The 13,966-nt window shown below is 35.1% G+C and overlaps 1 protein-coding gene across 1 annotated transcript; it reads left to right on the top strand.

Annotated features, from left to right (window-relative positions):
• The first annotated feature begins 12,416 nt into the window (after positions 1-12,416).
• Positions 12,417-13,610, top strand: LOC111389955 (uncharacterized mitochondrial protein AtMg00810-like). The gene is made up of 2 exons (XM_023014943.1): positions 12,417-12,757; positions 12,887-13,610. Exons 1-2 carry the CDS (start codon positions 12,417-12,419, stop codon positions 13,608-13,610), a joined length of 1,065 nt encoding a protein of 354 aa, XP_022870711.1.
• Positions 13,611-13,966: the final 356 nt, after the last annotated feature.

The following is a 13,966-nucleotide window of genomic DNA, read 5'->3' as shown; positions in this document are numbered from 1 at the left end:
AAAGACAAACAATCAATATTAATTACGTCTTTCATGAGTCTCAAAATTTTTCAACTATACATTTCAGAAACATTTATCACAATCTACTAAAAAATCTAATTTTAACCCTTACTGAACACTCTTTTTATCAACATCGGAAAAAAATAAGCTATTTAAGCTTGTTTGGGAGTGATTTTAAGAATTGATTTTTTGATCGTTAGGAGAAAAGTGGGATCCACCTGTGAGAGAAGAAGTCAAATATGACGGCTTAATTGTGAAATAACAATCAAAAAATCAATTTTTGAGGGGAAAAATCGCTCCCAAACAAGCCCATAATTTTCTTTTCAATATTCAATGTTGATCGGTTGTGACTTTACATATAATATTTAAGAAAACGATATGCTTTTATTAATATTAAAAAAAAATTACGAGGGTTTCGGAGTTATATTTTCTTACAAACAAATCAATAAATAATTAATATGTCTAATGTTACTATTAATATAATAAGACGCAATTAAGGAAGGTAAGAGAATATTAATGGTGAGGAGGAGAGATGAGTCACATGCAGATTTAAGTCAATTTAGACTAATTAATGATGCTTTTTTTAATCCTCGTAGGAATGTGGGTCCCTTCAGTGTAGCCGCGTTCCCTCGTCGGTGAAGGCACGCGTCGGCTATGTACATTGTAATTCTGCTGTTGTTTCTATGAAACGTCACAAAACTGGAATCCGGGATTTCACGGGTCTGAATAACAATTTTTTCACGTGTCGGCTACTTTCATATTTCAATTATTCATGTACTAAAAATAGTATTGTCGATTTTGTATTCAACTCAACTTCTGGTACGAAGCTCGAGCTCGAGCTCGAGTTCGAGTTCGAGTTCGAGTTCTCTACTATATTTTTTTATCCACTAAACTTGTACCAATCATTTTTCGGTCATAGGAATCTCCGTCACCGATGATTATTAGCGAGCAAAAATTCGTCAATAATTCGCATCTATCTCGACTCAGTTGTGAAATATAAATTTTTTCTGTTTAATATTGTTTCATCTTAAACTTGATGAAAAGGAAAGAAAGGTGTGTGACATACGTGACTAGTAAATAGCAAGTGATTAAACATTTCTGACACTTAATTCAATGACATTAATGATATCAAATTTCTCACGCCATTGGCATGAAATTAATAGTGCAAATTTCTGGTTTAAAACGTGATGTAGAATACAAAATTAATGATATTAACCTTGTTTTCTTTCTAACTCCGCCTACTCAATTCGGAGTACGATTATGAAAGGTTCACGATCAACGTAAAACTTGATCATGTCTTGTCACATAAATCTCAAGACATGTTCTGTTGGAGCAAAAGCAATTAATAGCACATTGTATAAAATTTCGAGTGTAATTAAAAGTGGATTCTAAGAGTGATGCAATACTTTGGCGCCCCAAAAAAAAAAAAAAAAAAAAAAAATAAAGGTAGAGTTCTAGTGAAATTGGTGGGAAGTCAGTAGAAAAGATTTAGCTCCCCGTTTGGTCTACATTTTTCAACATTTATTTTTTCTCAGACTCATTTAATCGCACATTTCACGGGATACATAATTTTTATCAACTTTTCAACCACACATTTCATCAATTTTCATAAAAAATTAATAGAAAAAATGAATTTGAGTTAAATCAAAAGGGGGCTTGATCTAGGAAGGATATGGAATTTTTGTTGGTGGTGATCATGTTATCTAATTATATCATAGTAGTTTCATGATAGATATATATCTCTTGCATTGTATTCCATATCTCGTGACGATGTCATTTTATTTTTTACTTATTTCTTTGAAGATCAGGTCGAGTCCTTCCTAAGTACATAGGCGCCGTTTGGTAGCCATTTTTTTTTTCAGAATGCATTTCACTCTCTCTTCTTTTTAACCACACATTCTTTATTAAAATAATATTACACGTAAATCAAAAACTTTTCCTTATTTTTCAACCACACATTTCACATCAATTTATTATTCTAAAATGTACTTTTACGTAAAAATGACTAACAAACACCCTCATAATGTGTTTCATCTTCATTATTAATACCAATCTCGAAGTGTAATACCCTACAAGTCAACAATTACTGTATCGAACTGCATCTTGGCCACTTTTAAAGTATTTCTTAATGACATCGAAATCTAAGACATGGAAATTAATGGAGATGAGTTTTTTCTTTGGTTAGTCAAAATTTAAATAAATTCACGTGGCCTTCGATGTGCTGCATGTTCCTTGTGCATCAACAAATTTGACCTTTATTAATTAATTTACTAATTGTTACAACTTAAGTAAACTTGACTTAATTGCCTACGCGAGATGGGTGCGACCTTGTGAGAATATTAAAAGCAACTTTCTATATGCTTGGTTAAACATTCTTGCCCATTTTTGCCTACTATAGTTGATATTTAACCTCTTTAACAGACAAGAGTCTGTTTGATGTAAAATTTGAATATAAAATTTTGTAATTTTTTTAATGAATATAATTAAAAAGTAGAAAAAAATTATAAGTCCATATGTAAAATTATTTTATTGTAGAATGTGTAATTTAAAATGAGTTTCAAGAAAAATAAATTTTAAAAAGTCTATACGAAACAAGAGCTGAGTAAATCAACCAGTGTTAACGTCAAAAATCGCTCAGCATGATTTTGAGCCAACTTTTTTGGAAAAAGAACATTTTTTTGTTGATAATGAAGGGCACAAATATGTATCTTTATGGGAGTGGATCATTTTCAATGGTCCTCTACCTTTTGGAGGGGACCATCCTTCTCAATTTATAGAGAGAATCGGGTTCAATTCTCTTGAAATTATATCTTGTCAATCAAATCAATCATAATGCCAAGCTTGGTTTGTGTGCTGTCGATCTCTTTTCCGATTGGCTAATGAGGCCGGCTCCCATCAAATTGTAATTATTCCCCCTTTTATTAGGAAATCATGACCTGCTTCACGATAAGTAATTATGGGGGTTAATTGGTGGTTTTGGACAATGCTGACGTCACTTCCTCTAAATGTGCTTCACTGATTAGATGAGGTTTCAGGAATCTACAATTATAATGTCTATTTGAAATTACGATGGCTACAAGATCGAGCCGATCTCAAAAACCTGACTTGGTACATGGATGAAGTGGGTGCTAAGTTCATTTTAATTGAGATCGTATATCGGTGGTCAACAACCAATATCAACTCTCACTCCTAATACACATAAAACTAGTTGGGCGAGTCGAGAAGCCACTCCTAATCCACATAAAACTAGTTGGGTGAGTCGAGAAGTCTGCACATCTACATCTCAAATAGACATTTTGTCTGAAATAAAGATTTCAATAAAAGCAACAATGATTTCAATATTCGCTAAACTCTCTTGTACGACCTTTGTAACATATTTCGTAAGTTGATTCATACAAAATCGAACAGTAAGAAGAATAAAATTAAAGTTCGTACTCTCTACTCTTATTCATTGTTGCACATACAACATGATTATGTAACTGTGAAAGAAGAAAATAACATAGCTCCTTTTTAGTTTAAATAAAAATTAGATTTTTAATAAATTTTAATGAAATGTGTGGTTGAAAAATTGATAAAAAAAAATATTGACCCCATAAAATAAAATAATTAATTGAAAATAAAATCTTAAAAATATGACGAAACGTGTCAAAGTTGCTCTGGACGCGTTTTCACAATCATGTGTACTTGACTGGATATTGTTTAGTTGAGACTATACAATAAAGTATTGCGTACCAGTTAGGCATTTGGATATTTGCCTGTCTATCTGTGCTCCACTGGCTGCTACGAGCCTTTCAAAAAACATTGTAGTCTAGATTTTTTGATAAACAACAAAATTGAAGTCATTAATTCCAACCACAAATAGATATATAAAATTTGTTATTTCCAAAGCATATTTGGCTTTTTAATGGCACCTTTACCATGTAATTTGACTTCTAATTTTTGATTCGATGATTAAAAGTTTTCATATAAACTGTCATTGTGTAATGTTGTTCAATTCTCTACAACTTTTGTATTACATGAAAAATGAAAAATTGATGAATCGACACACTAACAATTGAATAAAAAACTCGTGATGTAACATAATGACATGACACTACTAGTTTACCCACGTTATGTGCCATGTTGATTTCGACCTAAATGAGAAATGATGCAAGGAATACCACTCACTTTTCATCATTATAAGACAACATGTTTTAAATAAATAACATTTTTATTTATTGATTGGATAACCAATTGTTGTTGGCTATACAAATCACATTGAATACTATGTTTGTTTTTGACACAAATGACATACCCTCGTCCAAAAGTGAATTTTGAAAATGAGTTCTTAAAACCATGCTTAAATAATTAGTTTTAAAACCCCACTTACATAATTAGTTTTATATGATGGATCGACCTGTGTGATAAAGCTTTTAATAAAAGTTTTAATAAATTTTGATAAAAATCGACGAAATACATATTTGATAAAAATTACTAAGTCCATAAAATGTGTGATTACAATTGAAGTTTGATTAGTCGAAAAAATAACAAAATGACAAAATAAGACCCTACCCACATATTAGAGATCACAAAATTGCATGTGGAGTTTTAAATGAGAGCATTTCTTCGAGGACTAAGCACACCCAAGGCCTCACTATATCTTTATATAAATAAGTAATAATAATTCATATAGCATGTGCTCTCTTTCCATCACATTATTGTATATAATAGACAAATGTATATTTTAATTAAAAAAGCACATTGAAAAAAAAATTTAAATAAATAAATACAACAATTTTTTTTATAATTTAAGCTCTGATAAAAATGTTTTTAGTAAAACTATTTACGACAAGTTAAATATGATTTGGAGGTTAGTAAGAAATCATCCATTCTCGTTTAGGACTAAAAAAATATTAGAGGAAAGTTGCTTAACTTGTTTACGTACAAAGCATGTCATTGACCAAGTACGTGATACAATTCCAAGATTGCTTTGAATTCACAGTTTTTCTTCTTACATTTGGAAACAAAACCTAAAAACCATTAGATATAATCTTAGTAATTTTTTGTTCTTTTGTATTTTCATATATGGGGAATTACTTTCTTGAAATTAAGGGAACAACTTATCCAGGACCACACTATCCATGGTTACCATTGAACAACTTATCCAAGAATAGGTTTGGGTTGAGTCTAAATTCAAAAATCTCATATGTATTATCTTAGGATAGGAAAGTGTTGGAACAAATGAGTGAATCTCAACTCGAGTTCCTCTTGAAGCAATAATATATTGATCTAAATTATGCCATACTTTAGTAAGTATCTGCAATCCTCTCTGTTTTTCCACAAAAAGTAATGGAGAGATTATAGAAAGAAATGCTTGAGTGTATTTGGTAAAGAAAATGTTGGAAATAATGTTACTCCACCAAAGATATTATGAGAACGAATTACAAACAAAATAAAAAAAAAATCGAAAGAGGTATAGGAGATGAAGAAATAGCAAAGTATATATATGAAGAAATTGAAGGCTCAAACACAATCTTAGATTGTTGTCCTCAAACGAATTTGCCCCCACTATTTTGGTGTTTAAAGGGTGATCCGGCAAAAGGTTTGAAGGATTAATCAAGCCTTATAGAGATTCAAACACTAAACACTTGTTTGAATCTCTAAAACTTAAGAACACAAAGAAAAGGATGAATATGAGAGGTTATTTCCTTTTGGATTTGATCTCAAGAAGTATCAATATAATAGGTGTTTTTTCAACATTTTTCAATGACCCAGGATCATCTATTTATAGCCAAGTAGTATAGCTTCACGAAGTGATGCACCTTATGGATGAAAAGCCACAAAAAAACCAACAAAAAACGACCCAACGGTCGATTTTTCTGTACCATGCGACAGCATGGTACAAACCCATGCAGTCGCATGGTACAATCCTACCGAGACCATTTGGTCTCGGTAGGGTTCCATGCGGCCGCATGGCCTAACTTTTTTTTTTTTCTTTTATTGTTGGTTTTGAACAATCATACCACTTCATAACACAATATATATTTGTCGTGCAGCTACGATCAATGTAGTGAACTAGTTTAGCTCTAATACCAAGAATATTCTTAGTACCCTAGTATACAAATTATGTTGAGCCCGTAGAACCACACTGATCTAAGGTCAATTGCAGCTTGAGTTATATAGGACAATGTGGCCTCAATGAAGTGGCACGTAGACCTTACGAATACTGTGATTACCATCAAGATGGGCCTATTCTCAATTGATGTATGCAGGGGTGCACAAAATGACCAAATCAAATTAGACTAAACCAAATCGAGCGATTCTGTTCAATTCTACTAAAAATAATAATAACAATAATAATAATAATAATTAATGGTTCTAAGTCTTAGGACCGAGAACCATTTGGTTCTAGTTTTTGTTCGGTTCTAGTTCTAGAATCAAGAACCAAACTCAATTTTAAAATTTTATTTTTTTTATATAAAAATATTTTTACAAATAAGTAAATCACAATTCATACCAAAAAAAATTCAAAATTCAATCTCATTTTCAATTTATATGTTAACTCTCATGTGGATATCAACTGCCGCCTGTCATCTATCGTTGCGCTCAACCACCACCGCCCATGGATAGCTAGAATTGAAGCCTCAATCTTCGGTTCTTTTTCTCAATTAGTAATGTAACTTGAACCAAATTAGAACCAAGTTCTATTTCGGTTTGGTTCCGTATCTTAAAAAAAAAAAAAAAAATCATTTGGTTCCATTATCTAAAAAACATTGGTCCATGGTTAGATTCAATTATCTTGGAACCAGAACTAAATGGAATTATGTCCACCTCTAGATGTATGGAAAAAATTCACTATTACAAATGTCTCAAAATATAATTTCAAAATTAACAGACTTCTGAAAAATTTTAAAAATCAGATGATCACCTTTGTGACCTATAATTTAAATACACATCCCACAATCACAATAATATACAATTCTATAATCACATGCTAATCATAAATCACACAAAGTCACAGTCACATAAAACACAATTTATGGATCACAATCATAAACATATTTAATCATAAATCTCACATTAATAGTTCACAAATTATTTATTACTCATAAATCACACAAATAACTAGTCACATTTACTATTCATCCCACGCCGCCTCACCTCGCCTCGCCTCGCCTCATCCCCACTCCACCTCTTCTCTCTCACTCTTCACCCGTTTCTCTTCTCCGCATCACCACCGTTGGCAACCATTGCTCCTCTTACTGGTCCACCTATTGTTAATCCTCAATCCATTGTGGTCGCTCCCTACCTTTTCTCTCTCCCTGTTCATCCCTATTTCTCCTATAAACAACTATCGAAAACCAATGCTTCGCTTGCTAATCCTCCATTCCATTTCTTCCCCGGAACGAAATCTCTAACCAATTCAAAACTCCATTTTCTTCCTCAGATTAAAATCTATTGAAGTTGTTGTAACCCATTTTCTATATTAAAAAACCAAATTTGGAGCCATACTACTCTCGGTGGCCTTGTTCATTGATTGCTGGATCTGTTACTAAAATATGTGAGGAATCTAGAGAGTAGAGAGAGAAGTTGTATTATACTTTCCGTTTCGCTTTATGCTTTAAATTAGAGGGAACATAATTTGATTTGAGCAATTTATGATAAATTTCAAACCAAACCACGTGAAGAGGTTTATTATTATTATTATTGTTCTTTTTTTTCAAATCAAACCAAACAACTTCTTTCGATTTGGATTGGTTTAAAACCGAAGTTTAAATCATAAATATTATTCTAAAATTTCATGTTAGAATGTTAAAAACTAGTATCATTATAAATATTAGAAAACAAAATTCTACACTTCTAATCATTATAATATAACAATAAGATAAGACAAATTTAGTTCTAACCTCTTAATCGTACTAATTGGTACAACCATCTTTGCACTCAATGAACTTCAAAAGAATCAAGAATTTTACCACTAGTAGGAAATGCAAACTCAAAAGCAGTTATTAATATTTGAATAGTTCGCACATCTTTTGTCATATGATCGAAGATATTGCACTTATTTACATTCAATTTCTACCACCAAAGTAATATGTCAAAAGTCTTGGTCAAATCTTCATAACGACCATTTCATTTATCCACCAAATGTCCAAATGTATATATCAATTAATAGTAAATCTAGCAACTAAATTAAAAATAAATATTAAATTGAGTGACATAATCAAGAGACTGAGAAATAGATTAACAAAAAATAAACTTCAACTAAAAATTTTAAGGGAATTTGGGACAAATCGGAACAAAACAACACAATTATCAATAAAATATGGCAATTAATTATAGAAAATTTAAGAAAAATGGGTAAAGTTTGCTAAAAATTGAGCCAAATTTTGAGACATTGATTAGTAGAAGGGAAAAAAAGTGTGATAGTTTGATATAAAATTTGTATTTAACTATCTATCTAATTGTGATGGGTGATCCACGAATATGGTTCAGCAGCATTTATTTAACACTTCAACCAATTTGAGGGCTTGACATACAATTGTGATGACCGATGGATAATTGGATATGGATTAATTGATTAATTGAAATGGGCAATTGGCTAATTGGGTTGGGTCTAATATTAATGTATATTTATGAAAATTGAAACCTATATCAAACCATTTCGAAATGGTTTGGCTCTATTCAAAATTAAAATGTTGACGGATCCACATGGATCCAAACCAACAATTTCGAAAAAACATATTCATTTTGATTTTCGGTTTAACGATGTCGTTGTTCAACCCTACTCTATATAGAAAGAAGGGAAAATGATTTTTTTTTTAATTAATACCTGAATATTGTATAAACTTCTTAATGACCCGAAATTGTAATGGTGGAAATTACATCTTGCCATGGTTTTCAAATTCTCAATTCAAAAATTAAATTTGAAAGTATTTGTTCGAAAATCAGGTAATAATTTAACCCTTTTAATATTATAAAATTAAAATAATCTACTCCAACACCCACCACACAAAACCTTAATTCATCTTTCAAAAAACATTTTTGACTTCATTTTCCACCTTCCCTCTAGCCAACCCTCCGGTATTCTAAGTGCTCATGCGCTCGGTGACAAACACTGAACTAATAATCGACATGGGCAGCAATAGGTGCAACACTGACGACAGGCACTGCACTGGACATTGCGGTCAACTATAGGTACATCACCGATGCTCATGCACGCTACTCTAGAACCACATCCATCACCATTGCACACGAAGCAGCGGCGCACGCACCCATCGTCCCTACCTCTTGTGTTGCGCCCATCTATTTCTCTTCTACATCAATTTTTTCTGGTAGAGGTGAAAAGGATGGTGGATTTGAGGTGGTGGTAAGGATTGATGATATAGGCGGTAGTAGTGGTGTGGTCGCGACGTCAGCAATTTGGGGATTATATTGTGAAAGTAGTGGTTGTAGTTACAAGAAGAGGTGGTGGCTCTACGTGCGTTGGCTCTAATTTTGGATCAAGTTATCTAGTGATTTTGTTCGCAGTGTTTTTAGTTGGTGGTGGTTGTCAAGGATGAAGCTATAGATTCTCAACCTTAATCCCAGCATTTTCATTGACCCATAATTGTAGCCTTTCACTTTGTCTGCTCAATTTTTTTATTCAATTGTATTATTTCCATTTCATTGTAATCATGCCATATACAATGATGTAAATGTGGATATAAATATGATATCAACTCACCACTAGAAAGTGTGGTGATTTTCAAACACTTTCATGGTATCAAACCACACTATGGATTAACATCCCTTATACAATCCTATCTCCATTTCCATGGCTTTTGAATCCTCCTCCAACCTTCTTCCTTTCAATATCCACATGGTTACAATCAAACTCTCCTCTTCCAATTATCTCCTATGGAAGAGCCAATTGCTTTCCCTTTTAGAGAGCCAAGAACTAATCAGCTATGTGGATGGAACTATAGAAACTCCACCCCATTTTACCCTTGAAAATTCTCGGACACCAAATATAAAACATGTGGCATGGAAACAAACTGATCAATGTCTCCTTAGTCTTCTATTGTCCTCTCTCACCGAAGACGCCATGGCAGAAGTGGTAGGGCTCTCTAACTCACGCGAGGTGTGGGTTGCCTTAGAGAATACCTTCAGCCACTGTTCCAAGGCCCGTGAAATCCATCTCAAAGATGATTTGCAGCTGATGAAACGACGTACCAGGTCTGTTTCGAAGTACGCCGACACCTTCAAGGCCCTATGCGATCAGCTCCACACAATTGGATGACTCGTCGATGGCATCGACAAAGTGCACTGGTTTCTCCGAGGTCTGGGGTCAGAATTCTCGACCTCCTCTCAAATGGCTCTTACTCCTTTGCCAAGTTTTCCATATCTTGGGCCAAAAGCAGAGAGCTTTGATCTTTTTCAAAAATCCCTGGAGCCGGCTGCACCGTCCCCGCAGTGTTCACAGCAACCAATCGCTACGCTGTGAAGATGAATCAGCGAAGCTCCTTTTCTCGCAACCAACACAGTCGAACTAGCAGCCATGGATGAAGACAATGACGCTTCACCAGCATACGACCCCCACGCTGCCAAATCTGTCGCGCAAAGGTTCACTATGCATACCGGTGCCAACAACGGTATGACTGCCATGGTCATACTCCCGAGGCTCAATTTGCAGAAAGCCTCAATTCTTCTGCTCCGTCTCTGAACATAAGGCTTCTTATTGGTATTTAGATACAGAGGCCTCGGCCCATATGACTCCAACCCAAACTTTCTTGGATCAGTCCACTTCTTATATGGGTAAGGATTGTGTTATTGTCGAAAATGGTGCCTCCCTACCCATCACCCATACTGGTAAACTCTTCAATCCTCCGATTTTCAACTGTTAGATATTTTGGTTGTTCCTCACATCACTAAAAATCTTTTGTCCATTAGTAAATTAACGAGTGACTTTTCGTTATCTGTTACGTTCACTAATAATTTTTTTCACTATTCAGAATCGCTAAACGGGAAAGGTGGTGGCAATCGGTAAACGAGATGGTGGGCTATATGTGCTAGAACGTGGCAATTCAACTTTTATTTCTGTCCTAAAAAATAAATCTGTTCAGACTTCATAAGATTTATGGTATGCTCATCTTGGACATGTGAATCACTCTGTTATTTCTTTTCTAAATAAAAAAGGACAGCTTTCTCTTACCTCCGTATTGCCATCCTCTGTGTTATGTAGTACATGTCAAATTGCAAAGAATCATCGTCTACCCTATTCTCGTAATGAACATCGATCTTCAAAGGTATTAGGACTTATTCATTGCGATCTATGGGGCCCATCTCCCGTAAAATCAAATTTGGGTTTCCCATACTATGTTTTATTTATTGATGATTATTCTCGTTTCACTTGGCTTTACCCATTAAAATTGAAATCCTACTTCTTTAATACTTTTATTCAATTTCCAACGTTTGTGGAAAATCAACGTTCTGTTCGTATAAACAAATTTCCAAGTGACGGTGGTGCAGAATTCACTAGCAACTGCTTTAAAGCACATCTTAGTACCTGCGGTATTAATCATCAACTCTCTTGCCCTTATACACCCATACAAAATGGTCGTGCCAAACGAAAACATCGTCATGTTACTAAAACAAGTCTGGCTCTACTTTTCCACTCTCATGTTCCCACTCATTTCTAGATTGACGCTTTTAGCACTGGGGCTTACATCATAAACCGCTTACCCACACCGCTTCTCGGAGGTAAGTCACTCTTTCAGCTTTTATATAATTCCTCTCCCAATTATGAAAACTTTCATCCATTTGGTTGTCATGTTTATCCTTGCTTACATGATTACATGACTAACAAGTTCTCCCCTCGTAGCATTCCTTATATTTTTATTGGTTATAATTCATCTTACAAAGGTTTTTGTTGTCTTGACCCCACTACCTCCAGAATTTATGTCACTCCTTATGCCCAAATTGATGAAAACCACTTTCCTTTCCAACATTCCTCACAAGCCCAGCCCATATCCTCTCCCCAAATCTCAAATTTTCTGGAATCAAATCTGCTTCCCACAAGCATATCCCCACATTCTCCTACACCACATTTTCAACATATTCCTCAATCTGGATCCAACCTGTATATTATTTGTACTGATCCAGTGGATGAGCCTTTGTAGGCAACTAATACAAGTCCATCTCTATCACAATCAGATGTTAGTCCAGCTTGTCCGGAGCCTATCACCAAATTACCTATTGTTGAATGCACTTTTATTGTTGCTGCTCCATTGGGTTCCCATCCTATGCTCACACGAGCTAAAGTTGGCATCTTCAAAACGTGCCACCTAGCGCATCTCGAACTTGTGGGTTCCTCTAGCCTTCTTCATGCTCTTCTTGCATCTACTGAGCCTAAATGATTCAAATCTGCCGATAAGAATTCCGCTTGGCTCGCTGCCATGGATGAAGAAGTTCAAGCCCTGCTAAACAATCGCACCTGGATATTGGTTCGTCGCCCCACCAACACCAACATTATAGGTTCCAAATGGGTGTTTCGAATCAAATATTTGCCCGATGGATCTATCGAGCATCTCAAAGCCCGTCTTGTTGCCAAGGGCTACACGCAAGTACCTGGTCTTAACTACACTAATTCTTTTAGCTCTGTCATCAAGGCTACCACAGTCCATGTTGTACTCTCTCTTGCTGTGACCAACAAATGGCCTTTTCGACAACTTGATGTTAAAAATACGTTCCTAAATGACTATCTTACTAAACATGTTTATATGGAGCAACCTCCTAGGTACATTGACCCACACTTTCGTAATCATGTTTTTCAGTTGTAGAAAGCTCTATATGGTCTAAAGCAAGCCCCTCGTGCTTGGTTTCAACGTCTCAGCTCTTTTCTCATTCAACTTGATTTTTATTGCAGCCGTGCAGACACGTCACTATTCATTTATCATAAGCACTCTGACATAATCTATTTGCTTCTCTATGTTGATGACATGATTATTACATGCAACAACTCATCTCTCCTTGCTAGCTTTACTTGGAAACTCAATTATAAGTTTGCCACCAAAGACTTGGGTCCTCCCAGCTCCTTTTTTGGTCTCGAGTCTACAACCACCTCTGATGGCCTCTTCATCAATCAATTGAAATATACACGAGACATTCTCACACGTGCCCAACTACTTGACAGCAAACCTATTCATATCCCCATGATAGTATCCCAGACCCTATCTGCTGATGGTCTTTTGTTCTCGAATCCTACACTTTACAGATCTCTTGTTGGTGCTCTCCAATATTTGATCATCACCCTTCCAGATATTGCTCATGTCGTCAACTCTATCAATCAATTTCTCCACTCTCCGATTGAAGACTACTTTCTTGCTGTCAAATGCATTCTTCTCTATGTTAAAGGCATGCTGCATTTTGGGCTCATTTTTCGCCCATCCGCTGCTCCTAGTACTTTAGTTGCTTACTTTGATGCAGATTGGGCAGACTGTCCCGATACTCACCGTTCTACCTCTGGTTACTATATTTATTTTGGCGGTAAATTGGTTTCTTGGAGTGCCAAGAAGGAACCTACCGTTTCTCGCTCCAGTTGTGAATCTGAGTATCGTGCTTTAGCTCTCACTACTGCTGAACTTCTTTAGCTCACACTTCTTCTCAGCAACCTCAAAGTATTAATTCCACAATGGCCTCTCCTCCTATGTGACAACAAGAGCGCCATCTTCTTAAGCTCTAATCCAGTTTTTCACAAACGGGCCAAGAATGTTGAACTTGACTACCACTTTCTTCATGAACGTTTTCTCGCTGGCAAGCTTCACACCCAGTACGTGCCCTCTCATTTGCAAGTTGCTAACGTCTTTACCAAAAGTGTGTCCAAACCTCTATTTGAACTCTTCCGATCCAAGCTTCACGTACGCTCGAATCCAATGCTCAGCTTGAGAGGGGTGTCAAGGATCAAGTTATAGATTCTCAGCCTTAATCCCAGCATTCTCATTGACCC

Source organism: Olea europaea, unplaced genomic scaffold (assembly GCF_002742605.1).
Source record: "Olea europaea var. sylvestris unplaced genomic scaffold, O_europaea_v1 scaffold635, whole genome shotgun sequence".
In the NCBI taxonomy this organism is placed as follows: domain Eukaryota; kingdom Viridiplantae; phylum Streptophyta; class Magnoliopsida; order Lamiales; family Oleaceae; genus Olea; species Olea europaea.
The sequence above is the reverse complement of the archived record's forward strand: the minus strand, read 5'-3'. Positions and strand labels throughout refer to the sequence as shown.